At 26.1% G+C, this 17,078-nt stretch overlaps 2 protein-coding genes across 3 annotated transcripts; both read right to left on the reverse strand.

The window, feature by feature from the left end:
* Positions 1-1,433: 1,433 nt before the first annotated feature.
* LOC105259240 (EF-hand domain-containing family member C2) lies at positions 1,434-6,073 on the reverse strand. Its single transcript, XM_011271070.3, has 14 exons — positions 6,017-6,073; positions 5,628-5,792; positions 5,278-5,428; positions 4,838-5,061; positions 4,442-4,684; positions 4,037-4,263; positions 3,772-3,963; positions 3,549-3,691; positions 3,076-3,272; positions 2,544-2,683; positions 2,358-2,471; positions 1,895-2,074; positions 1,721-1,823; positions 1,434-1,586 (listed from the first exon to the last, which is right to left on the reverse strand). Exons 1-14 carry the CDS (start codon positions 6,071-6,073, stop codon positions 1,434-1,436), a joined length of 2,289 nt encoding a protein of 762 aa, XP_011269372.2.
* Positions 6,074-7,323: 1,250 nt separating this feature from the next.
* On the reverse strand, positions 7,324-17,032 carry LOC105259238 (extended synaptotagmin-2). 2 transcript variants are annotated; one of them, XM_025414788.1, is made up of 17 exons: positions 16,878-17,032; positions 14,008-14,392; positions 13,737-13,877; positions 13,545-13,621; positions 13,400-13,466; positions 13,185-13,330; positions 12,955-13,075; positions 12,655-12,825; positions 10,541-10,632; positions 9,671-9,719; positions 9,510-9,599; positions 9,347-9,433; positions 9,109-9,267; positions 8,863-9,015; positions 8,630-8,747; positions 8,195-8,483; positions 7,324-8,115 (listed from the first exon to the last, which is right to left on the reverse strand). In XM_025414788.1, the coding sequence occupies exons 2-17, from the start codon at positions 14,347-14,349 to the stop codon at positions 7,788-7,790; spliced, it is 2,430 nt and encodes an 809-aa protein (XP_025270573.1). In that variant the 5' UTR covers positions 14,350-14,392; positions 16,878-17,032; the 3' UTR covers positions 7,324-7,787. The 2 variants fall into 2 exon arrangements, with proteins under 2 accessions (XP_025270573.1, XP_025270574.1); XM_025414789.1 differs by lacking the exon at positions 10,541-10,632 and adding an exon at positions 12,018-12,103 and having other exon boundaries at positions 7,325-8,115; positions 16,878-17,031.
* Positions 17,033-17,078: the final 46 nt, after the last annotated feature.

The following is a 17,078-nucleotide window of genomic DNA, read 5'->3' on the forward strand; positions in this document are numbered from 1 at the left end:
TAAAAATTTTATACCTGTCTAATCAAGTGTTATTAAAATAATTTATTTTACAGTTTTTCTTAATAATTGAAAACGCATTATTCAAATATATTTAAGGAATTCTGTATTTCTATTTCTTAATGATACTATTTTGTATAGAAACATTATCTTCAAATTTTGTTCTAAATTAATTTTGTCAGCATTTTCCTTGTAGCACTAATTAGTCAGGATTTTCTTTATAGCACTAATTAAAAGTTATTTATTAAAAACTATCAATAAAGGCTATTCACACATAATAATATCCAACAATTAAAAAGAGATTTTGATATTCATATATTTAAGAACTGAGATAGTAATATTTGTAAAATATTAATTTTCTATATTAATAAATCTATTCAATATAATAGCAATTTACAAACATGGTAGACATCGTACATATCAACAAAAAAATTTTAAATAAATAACCTTTATTTTTTTATTAAATTGCTATTAATTTGATATTAAGTTTTTATTTAATATTAAGTTTAGCATTGCCAAATATGATTGGAAAGAAATGTATAACAAAGATATCATTTATCTCAAATATAATCTTACTGCGTAATAGTAAACCAGACCTATCAGGCAACTTCTCCACTCATTAAGCAATTCGTTTCAATATAAAGTAAGCTCTAGAAATACTTTGAATTTAGCCAGAATCGACATATCGAATCATAATCGACATATAAATGTATATTTTATATATTTATTATTATTATCCGCTTCTTTATATTTGTCAATAAATAAAATGTCAATAAATAAATGTTCAATATAAGATCCTTTTTCGCGAACATTACGCATAGGAAATTAAATTTAATAAAATTGCACTTCTTTTCTAATCCTAATAGTATAAAACATCGATACACAATAACTGTAAAATAATATTTTACATACTTGGCGATGATCTTGCAGCCATCATTGTGTTTTCAATGCATCTCGACGAGAGAAAACCTCGAAATAATCGAAGATTGATTTTGATCGATTTCATGCACAAGAGAATATCATTGTCAAAAATCGCGATCTTGTTGATTACAACACGATTATATATACACGATATGTTTAGATTAGAACACTTTGAAGATATTTTCGAAAGCTTTTCACTTTTAAACAATAACAATTATGAGAAATATCTACGATCTGTTACACTGCACTGTATCTACGTACACGATTCGAAATATTAGAAAAGTACGGCAACTTCTTGTCAAACGTCAAACAGACATGTGAAAAAAACTAGCCTCTTAGTAACTTCTAAAAAGAACTGACCTCTTAGTAATTTCTGAAGAACAAATCCTATTGGCTGTCGGTTATTTTGGACAAAAAATACATCCAATCACGAGAAAGATTCAGAAAAACATTTCTATGTTAAATATTATAACAAAATATTTAATGATTTTTTCATATCTTTTATCGCGATATATTCAATGTGTCAAGTATTTGAGTTGCGTTTCTATATCTTTGTCGTTTTTCGCCACATTTCCTTCCGTCTTTACGTCCAAATCCTTGATAAACTCACACCAGTTTATTCCTTCCCCGCAATCCGGCTCTTTTTCGGATGCCCACCAAAGTGCTGTCTGTAAGTAATAAATAGTATGTATCATTTCTTTTTCGTTGAATTTCTTTTGTTAGAAAACAATAATTTATGAATACAAATAAAATATTTCAAAAGATAGTGCATCACATATATACATTAGATTATTCATTATACCTTTACATTCACAGGTACAGCAGGTGGTAAAGGGTCGATCTTCACGTTCATGAATTGGAGCAAGTCGTTATAGTCAATTTTACCGTCTTCAGCTTTGCATAAACTTGCAATAATAGTAATGTTACGTTATAATTGTTAAGTTTGATCGGTTAAATTCGTATAAAAAAAACTTACTGATCTAGCATGGAATTTAGTAATTCTACATCGACTGGAACCCTGCAACCACGTAAGATCGTATACAGGGATTCTCGAGGTAAGAATCCTGTCCTATCTTTATCCCAATGATGTAGATCTTCTTTCAAGCGATCGAGATCATGCCACAAAAATCGATACAGTTCCGTATGTAATAATTGTCTAAGGACATATAATTATTGATTTCATATATTGATAATTTTCTTGACTTTATCTTATAATTATATTTTAATTATATATCTTTTTCTATTTTAATTATTTAACTCTATCTTTTAATTATCTTTTAATTATCTTTTATTTTTAAATGCTGATAATAAAAAAAGAATCTTTGATACTTTATCAATAGAAAAATTACTCTTCGTATTTTATCTCTTAGCAATTATTATTTAGAAGAATAATAGCCATCTTGATCGTAGAAAATGTCATTGAGATAAGATTCACGTACCTCACGTATTCTCTAGATTTATGTTCAATTTTCTCATGAGATGAATAGTATCGAGCAATCGTGATTATTTCATGCTCTGTTATTTTATCCCCCAAATACTGATGCAATGCTTCTCTAAAATTTAATTATAGAAAATGAATAAATCACGTGCGCAAATAAAAATATAAAATTATTTTATTTACATACTTGAATTTTCCATATTCTAAAATCTGAATATCATCTTTCGTATCTTTAGGTGGGGCATACATTTGAATGAATTCATTATAGACCGGTTGTAGATGTATTCGAAGTTTTTCCATGATCAATTTCTTGTTTGCTTTGGGAAACTGCAATAAAGAGATCATTATTTCTTCTTCTATTAAAATAAAGTGAAATAGAATAAATAGAATTAAATAAAATTTAAAAATGAGAAATAAAAAAAGTTTAAATATAAAATTTTCATTACAATGAATTATAATTACTTAATGATTTCTGTTCAATTATAAAGATTAAACAAAATTAACTTTTCCTTTTTTTAACGTTATTTTGAAACATATTTGGAGTAAATCTATATTATACTAAAATTTTTTAAGTTTTTTGCGGATATTATAAATACCTTTGAGAGAGTTTGTTTAGCTAATTAAAAATAAATGTCACATGTCTATGAGAAATATTCTTATAATGAATTGTCCATCTTATTTATATATAAATATGCGGATATTCGGATATTTTTACAAACCTTTTCGCAATGTAGCTCCATGTAACGGAGAACATAAATATCTGCAGATGTAATCTCGAAATGAAAGTCGCTCAAATTTATGTGCGCTCCTATGTAAAAATCTTGTGGTTTATAGTAATCCGGTTTCTTGCTCGTGAAAATATCTTGATTAGGCAATATTATCGGCATTCGTTTTTGAAACAAGGATCTTTCAAACCCTAATTTAATTTTTCTAAATTATATATTTGATTTGATCATATATTAAATTTAATATATTTTATTCTAAAATCTTATTTCATATATATTATTTCTTATATATACATATTAATATTATCCAATATTTGTGCGAGATTATTATTATAATTAATATTATAATAATTTAATAATTAATTTTTTCTAATTATAAAAAATTAAAAAAATTTTTTTTTCTTTTTTTCAGCAAATATTTTATGTAAATCTTTATGTATTAAATTTTTTGCAGATATTATAGATACCTGAATTTCGTTTAGCTAATTCGAAAATAGATATTGTATCATCCATGAGAAATACTCTTATAATAAATTGTCTATCTTCGTTAGCTGGAATCTTTGATATCATTTTCGCCCGAAATCTCAAGATGTGGCTATTAAAACCCTGCCTGAAATAATAAAAAATAGAAAAATAGAAAAAGAGAAATAATTAAAAAAACCCTTTCAAAGAATATTACTTTTCACTTACTTGTCATGATACAAAAACTTGATAAAGTCTGTCTTAGGTGGTTTTGGTATCATCGAAAAACAATTACCAAGAGAATCGTCGTAAGATCCAAAACCATTGTAGGGTGGTATATATCTCTCTATCTTTTGACATACTTCATCATCTTTTCGAGGTTGTGACAAAGGCGTAAAATCATCCAAACCGTATTTTGTCCTAAAGATTATTTTAAAAATATGCATAAATCCATTTTTTTATGAGAATAGGATTTTTTTTCTGGTCATCTTACCGGTAATATTCTTTCGTAAAAGCGTCCATGTCCGTGATAACAATTTTTCTACCAAAGACGTTAATCTGCGCGCCGATACTCAATTCATTATCTTTATAATAATCGGCGGAAATTTTGCCAGTATCAAGAGAATCCACCATGTAATAGCCCTGTCTAGTATCTTCGCCTAAGACATTTAAAATCGTGAAACGATCTTCTGTGCCAATCGGTTGTAATCCAGTATAAAACTAAAATCAATTTAAAAATAAAATTAAGTAGAAAATTTGTGGCAGTTATTGAAACAAATCTATTATTTTATAATAACATAGTATATGCAGTGTAACATAAAAATTTATTAATAATATATTAGATGCTTTTATGTTAAAATTTGAGATAATATTATTCATAATAATATATTTATCGTACTTTTGGTATTTTCATTCTTTTAACCAACATAGGACTCGAGTCTCGGCCAGCATTTGATGGTACATTTTCTTTGATTTCCATTGTATTATCAGAGAGATAATAATGTAGTTCGAGATCGTGGACAATGCCGTGTAAATTCTCGGTATCATCCCAATATCCATAAAATCGGAGTACCTGTCTGTCGTACTTTAAAAAATTGCCAAGTGTATCCACCATACGATTAGGTTTTTTTGGAAACACTTCCTGTACGTAGAAATATAATATAAATTCGATATAATTAAATTAGTAATCTTAATTTAATAACAAAATAAGTAAGAACATTATATAGTGATTTCGTGTGAAAATATTATTTTATTTTAACCGTGTGCTTTTTTTTTATATAAATACTATACTTACGACTTTTCGAACTTCAGAATACGGATCTTTTGGTATATCGATAGGATCGGGCACTGGTATTCCCATGCGATTAAGAAAATGTCTCGTAAATTTATCGCAATCTACAATTTTGTATACTCGTCCGTATATCTCAGGTTCCTTGCCAACATTTAAATCAAGTATATCGTAATATCTATACTTTACTTGATCGGGTATTGGTATTCTTTGTCGTCTAACCAGAATCCCTTTGCATAAAAAATTATTATGACAATTCTGTACATTTTACTTTATATTTATAATAATTACGAATATTTATTTCTACTTTGATTATTTTATCACAATGTTTGCGTTAGATATAATAAAATACAAATATAAAAATAAAAAAGGCTACAAATAAAATAATACTGCTGTGACAAAATAGCGACGAAGAAAAATTATAAAAATGAAATGCACCGTTGAACCTTGCTCAAGACCGCTATTATCCACAGACGGCTCTACGATCTTTATGGTTCCGTCTTCTAGAAAAAAACTAATGTTCACCACGCGAATGTGAAAGGCCGTTTTCCACTTCTCTTGTACAGTTTCTTGAAAAAACGCTTTAAACATGAGTCTCTAAAAATACAATTAAAACAAAAATAACAATAGTTAATTAAAATCAATTTATAATTCTTAAATCAAAGTTTGAAAATTTAATTCATTTACTGAATAATAATTTGATTACAATTATATAGCGCTTTTATTCTATTAAAAGAGATGTTATTTATTTAAAAGGCAATTTACTTTAATGAGATGCATTTACTATTAATCATACTTGGCCATCGTATGCGAGCCATGGCGGAATTTCTGGTGTCTCTTCTCGAGGATAAATGGATGAATAACGGCTGTAAACGCTTGTATCTGCTTTCTCGGATAAATAATATACTCCATCGTGTATCTTATCGAAATGTTGTCTTTTGTGAAATCTAGTTTTACCAAACTGCAAAAGATATGCACATATACTTAAAATATATATAAAATTTTTTTGCATTAATATATATATATATATATATATATATATATATATATTGTGTTTATATTTTATATAAAAGCTATACTTTATTATATATTTTTCTTTATAATTAATATTAATAACAGCATTATATATTATATATTTTTAGTTACGTATGTTATAACTGTATTATAAAATATAAAAGCACTTACATTATTGTCAAAGCTAAATCCTGGAAGGCAAGGTAATATTCGCGATGTCCGATGCATACTGATAAAAATTCTATCAATTCACTATTAAATTATCATATTAAATTAATTATAAATTCAGAGAAAGAATATATAGTATTTATATAAAAGCTTCTTCGTGCAGTGAGGTGAGAATATCACCGACAAGAAGTATGCATGTATGTACATATTTACATTATATCATTGAGTTTCCTTGGTGATCGTTTAATCTATACGATCTATACAGTAATATGTAAGAAGAAAGTATGCGATTTATATATTATTATATAAAATAGAGAATTAGAAAAAAATAAGATTTTATTTAATTAGTAACATAGAAATAATGTATCCTTATTTTAATTACATCATATTTTATATAAATGTAAGTAATTATATATAAGTACAGATATTTTTTCAAAATTATATGATATAATAAAATCAGGATTTAATTGTTATAATAATGTATAGTTATAAAAGGTACATAAATGATAATAATGCGTATATTTATTATTTTCAACAATTTGTGACACTGCAACGTATCACAGAATATACATAAATACTTTATATATGTATATATATATATATATATATATATATATAAATATATATAATATAGCAAAATCTTTATGCGATACAAATATAAAGCGTATATATTAATTCTATTTTTTATGAATTATGTTATATTAAAACTATATAAGCTAGGTTAATGTGTATATATACCTTTGTATATATTTTTTATATAGCTATGTATATATTTTCGATAAGACCTTATAAAAGCACATATAATTATTAATTTAATCACCTATTTAATTGCTTATTAATAAAAATCGCAATTAGTAAATATATTACTTCATTTTCTTAGTAACAAAGCAGTACTAAAACAAAATAAAGAAAAAAAGGGAGAATATAATTACAGTGAAATAATTTTTTGAAATGATTAATTTTTAATATCAATCATACAAATAAATCATAATATATAGTATATTATTGATGTATTATTCTATAGATATATGTAATGTGTTGTGCATTTTGTATCATATAATCATGAATTCAAGTACAGAAGATAAATGTAAATGTATTAATAAAAAAACGTGGAAAATTTATAAAATGAAGAAATTTTCAATATTTCTTATATACATTTGAGTTAATCGTAATCATGATTATATAATATTGTATTTTTGCAGATTTTAGTCATTTATATTATGAAATTCACGAATGTACACATAAATGGAGTATTTAATTAAACATTAAATAATTGATTATTTCAAACACATTTCTAAAAAGAGAATATATGTAAAATTTAATACATGCAAAATTATAAAATCTATTGACTCAACTCAATTTCTTTATGCATATTGTTTTATAGGTAATATTTTAATGATTTTACAAGTCGATGTATATAGAAATAGCAGTTCCAGTTACATTAGCCAATCCGTCCTTCTGCTTGAAGGTTACAGCAATACTGTAAATCAGATCATTCCTATGCCATTTGGACGGCGTAAGTACAAATATTTAATAAGAATTTTATCTTATATATATTTTATAAGACGTTTCGCATCTCATATGTAGCACCATATATTTACTTATTTTAATATATAATAATCGTTAGTTTAACAACATAATAAAGTCAACGGAATATTGTAACTGTAAAATTTGAAAACTTTCATCGTTTGTAAAAATTGTTCAGCGGGAATTTAAGTGGCTGTTTTGTCAGACAACCGCATAAACGTTCGAAGCCCCGCTTACTTCTCTTTTTCTAGTCTTTGATTTCCGGTTGTAAATCATACCAAGTAGTAATAGCCTTTGAAATGTCGATTTCGCTTAATTTCAAGTGAAGTTGTCCCATCACATTGCTTCCAGTTGACAACCAACCCTTTTGAGTGCACACAGATATCTCTAATATTCGCGTGTTTAAGTCTCCCTGCGAAACTACATATTCGAATTGTTCGTCGAATGTTGGATTACAATTGTCCTTCATTACAGCAGTCTTGCGCTTTGTTTCCTTATGTCGATCCGGCAACAGATAGAGTTTTACATATGGATCCGGTATATTGTGTGGGTCATTTTGAGGGAGTGGTAAATTACTGTAATATAACATATAAATATATAATAGAAGATAATATTAGTTAGATTTATTTTGTAAAGAGATGTCGATTAACTTACGCAATTTTATGTACAACAACAACAAGTTTTTGTCTCTGCACACTGTAATGTAATGTCAATTGTATTCTGCCTAATTTTGCTTCTCCCTGAGAGGATGTCAGGGAAGGATGCCTTAAGCGCCCAGGGGCAGTATGAAATCTTGCAGCCATAGAGGACGGAACGCTAGTGCTAACTATTAATTCTTCTTCTACCGCTGCTGGTTCCTCAGGTAAAAGCGCAGACTTACTATTATGAGACTGACTGTTGATCGATTCTTTTGAAGGCTGTTTTTTAAGAGGACTGGGAGGTACTATAAGAAAATGTATCATATTAAATATAACATGTGTTACACTATATAATATAAGAATTTAAAAAAAAATCATTTTTTTGTGGATTGAGTTTTTTATCCAATTTAAATAAATAGATTTTAGGTAATATTAATACGATTCTACTTACCAGAAGATACGTTACTAATGTTAGACTCCTGACGTTCAATTCGTTTATTTAATTGATTGATATCATGATGATCTTCATCTTCTTCGGAAGTGAGTTCAGGCTCTTCATACTTCAAGATCTATGAAAACAAATTGTTTTGTATGATTATGTCTACTTGCATTAAATTCTGTACATATATATATATATATATATATATATATATATATATATATATATAATTTTCTGTTCCTTACATTTAATGACATTGACAATACAAGCTTACTATCTGCCTCGGCCATTTGCAGATCGTATGGCTGGTGTGTTACTTCTAAATTATTCTTTTCCAAAAGTAAGGAAAGATTATAATTCATTTCCCCAACTGTCATGGCAGTTTTCTCATCTATAATCTAAAGTATGAACGATTATAAAATTGTTATTATATATAAATAATAATAAATCTTATGTTTGTCACATATTTTTTTTAAAAATGTATAGGAAACCTTTATATGTAAAACACCAGTTTCAGGATTGCTGACTAAAAAGGTATATCCTTGTTCCCATACTGGATCGCAAGAACGTGGTATAGTAGATGTTCTTTCTTTCTTTCCACCAATGCTTGCTTCCAAATAAACATCAGGTTGTTTATTTCCTCGAATGCACTATATATACATATATTGTGATATTAATTATTTTATTAAAAATAGAACTCTTTTCTTACACATATTATAATTTACATACCGGTAAATTTTTAGCAGAATCAATGTAAAGTGTAAGAAGAGCTGTACTCATCGATGTAACTCTAAGTTCCTGAGTTTCTACTAAAGCCTGTACAAGAGTTATTAATTAAACATTATATATATAAGTATTAACATAAAGAAATGTATATTCTTTTTCTACTTACAGCTTTCAAATCAGCAGGATTTTTTGAAAGTTGCAACCACATTAATCGTAAGTGAAGCATACCATGTTTTGCTTGCTCCAAGGAAACCCACTACAAAATAAAATTAGTTTGATTATTAAGATAATGGGCAATTATTTCCATGAGATAAATTTCATACTCACTGTATCGATTGTGCCTTTTTTCTTCACTCGGATAATTTCAATAGTAGCTCTATAAAAAAATTTGAAATATGAACAGATTTTTAAAAATCTCTTTGTATGTATGTGTGTATATATATATATATATATATATATATATATATATATTATATATATATATATATATATATATATACATATATCTTATTAAACTTTTAAGAATGTTATACAAAATTATTTCAGCAGTTTCACAGAAAAATGCTTATGGCAATGATAATGTATAGTCATTTGTAAAATGCAAAGTACAATATATATGTATATATAGTGAGTGTGTGTGTGTGTTTATGTATATCCATAATACCATTTTTATGAAGCACTCATGCAGGTATATTATACAGTTATATTCTGATGTACTTTTATAATTCTTGTTTTAAATAAGGATACTAAATAAAGAAAGCATCTCATTGCACATGATATACATTTATAAAACATGCAACATTTCAGTATTAATTTATTGCATAAACAGATGTTTTAATACGTTTATTCAATATGTAAATGAGAGTAATGTGGTGACATGAATTTAGAATTATTTTTAACGAGAGTTTATTGAAATTTTCACATACCAGATTTTTTCATATGGATTTTGAATAAACAGCATGCATCACAGATACATGATTAATATTTATATCTAAAATACTTTAATATTTATCCTGCAATATTTTATATAAATAATTCATAAAATAAGGAAAAAAATGCAGCCTTTCAAGCATAATCTACAATCAGTGGCAGATATTCGCGCATATACTAATTCACATTTCTATACGAATCTCTTATAAAATACATTATTGATTTGATCTGATCTAGAATTGATGTACTTGCTACATTCAGCAATACCTGCCAAGTGGATCATCTTGAGCAGCGTTGTCTTTGTCAAAGAGCTGGGCAACCATCGTGTTGTAGGCTCCCAAGCCCTCTTTCACTATAAACTGTCACCACATAGTTTATTTTAGTTACTATTCATATTAAGTAACTCCGATTAATTAATTAAAATAATGAAATTAGAATAAACGTAGGATATTTTTTTTGTTAAAAAGAACATTTATAAAAAATAGAAAAATGTTTAATTGATTATATTTAATAATGATTATATTTTATTATTTTTGTTAATGATTATATATTTAATAAAAAAGTTAATAAAATACATAGATTATATTAGAAATATTCAAAATCACTATAACTATGGATATGAAAAATATCAAAAAAAGGAAAATTGAATTTTAATAACTTAAATAAAATAAAATATATATTCGTGCAACGCGCATTTGAAAAGCTATATCTGTAGAGCGATTTTTAATAAAAATAAATAACTAATAGAACACAGTGAGATAAAAAGAGGAAATAAAGAAGTCTTATTATACAGATAATACATTAGACTACGAAAAACGCGCGACTAAATGGCATGCTCGAATAACATCAAAGATTAACATCTATAGTTTTTTATTAGTAGTATATATGCAAGCATTGCTTCATTTACAAATCATAATTACTACCTGCCAAGGAAATCATCACATTGTATTCCTGAGACATTTGGATCCCAATCCTAAAGAGATATGACAGCTTCTTGCATATTGCATGAATTGATTATAACATGTGCTAATATTATGATGTATAACGTATAATATAAAGACGACAGTCTTTTAAGGGTAACTATATATATTTTCAATTATATTTATATTATTTCCTTCTATGTAATTTTTGCATTATATAAATGTATGCTACATACATTATATGAATTCTCATAAAAAAATGAATATAACATATTTCATCTCGATTATAAATGATATATACATAATTTAATCTGAATAATAATTACATCATTATGCTACTAAATAGATGCGAAATGATTAAAATGGTATTTTATAATGTGACGATTTTATTTTATGTGTGTAAAGCATTAGTAAAGAAAATTAATAAATAAAAAATAGAACCAACATGCATCCACAGATGTTACGAAAACGCATTTAAACCAACAATATAAATATTATCACACCCCCACATAATGAAACATCATGCAATTTCTTTGTAGATGGATAAAATGGATGAAATAAATTTAGTAAATAATTTTAGATGAATTATTATATATACAAAATAATAAATTATATATATATATATATATATATATATATATATATATATATATATATAAAATTATAGGAAAAATATTAACTGAAATATATTAATAAGAGTATATTATATTTTGTAGTATTTCAGTTTTTTTAATTTGAATTTATTTTTATGTGATTAATTAATGATATAAAAGCGGAAATATTATAAATGAATAAAAGGTACAGATTGTTGCATATAACTATACCTTCCAAGACTTTCATCGCCCTTAGTGTCATCATAGTCCCACAACAGTACAGTCAGTTGCTGCGCGATGGCTGAAGGCACGGCACACTAGTCCCACATAATATGCATATCACATACACACATACATACTAATTTATGGGGAATAACAATATATATTTACATAAACTAAAATATATATTCTATCTGCAATCCAAAAAAAAGGTAATGCAACCATAAAAGGGAAAATAGGAAAACGTGGTCGTAGAAATGTCTGCAATTGAATAGAAGTTATATGTGTGTATGTAAAATTATAAATTATATAAGAAAGCAGAAGAGTTGGTTGTTTAAAACATTAAATTAGCTGTGTATTGAATGCTTAGTATATGAAAAGTATTTATCTCCATTTATAAGAAAGATAAATGTAAGAATATTATGATATCTAACAATGTCATTAACTCAATAGATTAATGTGATGAAATAGAGAACAGAACAATATTCTCTTATAAAATCTCGCTTTCTAAGTTACTAGATTTTTTCTTACCACATAGAAGACCTTGTGTTGTATTTTTTTAAAAGATGTCGATAATTGCGATAAAGCACATGCATTAAATTGTTAATATGTATTTTGTATTCAACTAAGTATGAAACACTATACATACTTCACACCAAAAGTCCCACTTTGGATTAACGGTATTGTCAATGGTTTTTGTTCTAAATTCCTGGGCACCAACATTTATGACAGCATATGGATCAGATTTACCCTTTCCTAACACTCCAATATCTTTCTTCATTAAATGCTTTGCTTCTACAACATGAATTCTCAGAACACCCTAATTAAAAAAAAAAGAAACACATGAAAATATTTCATGAAAAATAACGTATATGTATACAAGATGTAATATTATATAAGATTTACTATTATAACTTTTTATTATTATAAACATTATTATAAATCTTACTTCAGGTTCAGGCATCTTTAAAATTTCCATTGGTACTTCGTTGCTTAATGGTATAGTTATTTTGTTCGGCAATACAACAATAGCTGCTATTTGTTCAACAATGGTTTTCCTTAAAGTTTCACTGAAAGAAGTACCATGTTTTTACATCATATTCAATTAACAAATGATGTTATTTAATCAGTTATCAATTTTAAAACAAAAACATATAATTTTGCATTAAAAAATCATACTTGAATCCAGGTAAATCTAATACATCAGCCATTCCTACTAAGTTGTAGTTGATAGTAGGATTATTTAAATAAAATATTTGTACACCTCCGATTATTGGCATTACAGATAGCATAGGTTTCATAACAATACGTATCAAACCACGTATCTAAAAATATTCAATTTTTACTAAAAATTGTAAGAAATATTCTATATAATCGAGTTTTAATATATTTACTTGAAAATCTTTAATACCGCCTTTAATGTTTCCAACCAAAAAGGTAATATCACAGTCGCCAGCATACCTAAAAAAATGCAATATTTTATATTAAAATACATATTTCTTAAAAATATTATTATGAAAAAAATAATGAGATACATACATAATGTCTGCATCTAAAATTATCTCATTTCTTGAAGTATTTTTGTCATATACTTTGATTCCATAAATTTTTGGAGGCTGTAAAAGATCATTTTTGTAAGTTTTAAGAAAAAATACACATGCATACACAAATTACAACTATAAATACTTAAAAAATAAGCTGTATACAAGTGCCAAATTAAAATAAACTTACAATACGTCCCAAAACTAGACGATCAAATTGAAAGCCTTTTATTTTATATTCAGTCAGTTTCTCAACAATTGATGGTTCTATATTCTGCTTACATAGTTGACGAACAAAGTGATTCATACTAGGCCACACTTTAAATAAAATCTGAAAATATAAGAAACAAATTATAAAAATTTTAATTAATTTTTTCTCAGAAATGATTAAACAGTTTGAAATTTAAAAAAGATAATATTATACCATTTATAATATATCATAAATAAATTATAATACATACTCTGTTTAACCATTCAGCTCTATCGAAATCAGGAAAATACACCCATGACGGTAATTCGTCTATTCGTCCCATAATCATTACTTTTTCCTTAGCCAATGCACTTGCTTGTGTTGTAAGCATTCGTAGTTCGTTATCCTTTTTGCATTCTGCCTTCCATACAGAAAATGCGATTGGCGCAATCAACCAAGCTATGCTGTAATTAAAGTATCCCCATCCCCAGATGATACCGGCTGCTGCCAGTTTACTTAGAAACGATATAGTTAATGAACTGATATTCATGTATGGCCAATTAATTGGTTTAGAAATTTTATTGGAAGTATTATTTTCTGATTCTCCTTCCATTATCAGTTATTATCTGTTATTATCAATTGCGTCTCGATAAATCCTGTAAAAAAATGTAATTCTTTTTTAAAACAATTTAAAATATTTTTATTCAGAATTTTATATATATATATATATATATATATATATATAACATTTTGTAGAAGTCATATTTGAAACAATATTTGCTTTAAATAAATAATTATCTCTGATTTAATTTCAAAGCGCTTACTTTTATATACAAAAATAAAGATTATTTTGAAACACATATTTTGAAAAACAACATATCATAATTATACACACATACACTTCATTATTAATTGTACATTACACTTTATTACTATTAGTTATTATAAAAACAATAATTTTGCGTTTTGCATTTATTCGTTTACTCTAATTAACATTTGTTAACATAAATTAACGTATCAAGATCGTCGCTAGCTTAGATAGATCTTACTTTGAAATTGCTCTATTGCATTCTATTACAAAAGTACCTCTCTATCCGCACATTAAATTATATCAACGCAATTTACGGTGACCTTTAAGATTAAAGAGAAAGAAAGAGAGAATACATAGAATTTTGATGACACAGACTGGCCCAGTCAAGACAAGATATGCAAAATATCAAGCGTGAAATATCGTAATCAAAACAGCATATTTTTACTACACATACAACATAAAAGTTACATTTATATTTTTATTGCACAATTAAAAATTCATAAAACTAAGTAATTTACTTTTATATTTACAAGCATATATATTTTTCAATATAATTAAAAATCATTAAACAATAATGCTCATAGCACTTAGAATTAAATGTTTTATGCTATTTATATTACTTTATAGATATTATTCTTATAATTTTTATATTATTATTCTTATTATATCTATATTTTTTAGGAAATGTTTATTGTTAATTACCTCGTGATTATTAATAACTTTTTAATTTGAATTTTATGAGAGCAGAAAACAAATAAGCTCTTTTAGATTTTTTTAGTTTTTCTTATCACTTATCACAAAAGATACGATTTTCAAAAATTGGAAGATTCATCTATGAAGTAGAATAAAAATAAAAAATTCAATAAATGTAATCATCATATTGTAAAACATACAATGTATAAAAGTTATTAAAATCGATAACGTAACAAATTCTTTTGCATACAAAACTATGGTCTCTAATCTTATAGCAATACAGTTATTCGCGTTTTTCGCTGCGAAATGATTCATAACGATAAGATAACGTTTATAGCAATTGCAATTGTTAATAGAAATGTGATTCACATTTGCAAAATTATAACAACTATGAAAATCGATTCTCCAAACACGAGAAAATGAAACTTGCTATTTTCTCTTCTTGTGGAACAAACATTTAGCCGAAATCTAAATATAACTTAATTTCTCTCGCGCAATGAGATTACAGATGCTACGTTTTAACATCATATGTGTATTCAGAAATTCCAAAGAATTCATGTAAATGGATGGAGGATTAAGACAGTTGAAGACAGAGTTGAAATAATTAAATATGATTAAGAAAATGTGAATAAGTAAAATTTAATTTTGCATTCGTTTTCAAAAATATATACTTTAATAAGAATTTAGTTTGGAGCGACATATAATACCGAAATATAAAAGAGATTTTTTAATCATTGTAGATATAATAAAATAATTTTTTCATACAAACTTTTGTACACATACGCGCGTGTAAAATTTTAATTTCCTAAATAGCTTATTTTATAATTATATATAATTTTATACTTAATATACACTTTTACTATTTTAAAATACAAGAAAAAATAAAAATAACATATCAAGTTTGCAATCTCAATTTTGCTATTATCTAATCATCTATCTAATCTATATGTCTAATTTTTATTTATATCAATCATCTAATAAATATTATTTGTAAGGGACTATTGAAAATATTAAATTTATATTAAATTTATTTAAGCAAATTTTTATAAAAAAGAAAGTCTTAAAAAAAGCTTCTATTTAAAAAATCCAAGAGAACACAGAAAAATCATAACAGAAATAGCAATTCCCATACGCATTAAGGTTAAGGTCGTTAGTTCTATTATTGATTTAAAATAGATTTGTCCTTCTAAAATAACATATGAATTTTAGAATAGTAAATTTTCATGTATTCTTTTTTTATCTGCACGTTTAGATAATAAAAATATTCGTATTAAAAATACAAATATATGCAGGCAAAAACTCGAATCTATATATCTAGTTGAATATATCCTGAGTGATAAAACTAAAATCATGTATAACTACACATATATGATATTTTATTATTTACGGATTTTTTTATTTTATAATTCACATCGTAATATTACAGATAAATTAAGCTTTTTCACAGAATCTTGTTTCCTCAGGTAACCGGTTAATATGTCTAATGGAATATAAAATTAGATACACGTCACTAATTTATGCATTGTATTCCTCGCCCACATCGTAAGTCGTAAGATATTTAATTCGGAAAATTCAATCGCTCGCAAAAGACTTAATATATTCGAGACAATTACACGATAATGAAATAACCGATGTACCTTAGTTTCTGCTTGCAGTAATTGAGGCAATAAGTCGCTTACAACATACTTAGAATCGAGCAACATATACATGTGCGTGTTCTACCTTTTTTTTAGCGATGATGACAAAATGACAAACACGCGTACGAACACATAGATTGCCGCTTCAATACTGTTCCCTTCCTAACCAAGATCGGACTCGCCTGAAGTGCTGCGAAATAG

Source organism: Camponotus floridanus, unplaced genomic scaffold (genome assembly GCF_003227725.1).
Source record: "Camponotus floridanus strain SB8 unplaced genomic scaffold, Cflo_v7.5 scaffold9, whole genome shotgun sequence".
NCBI classification, from domain to species: domain Eukaryota; kingdom Metazoa; phylum Arthropoda; class Insecta; order Hymenoptera; family Formicidae; genus Camponotus; species Camponotus floridanus.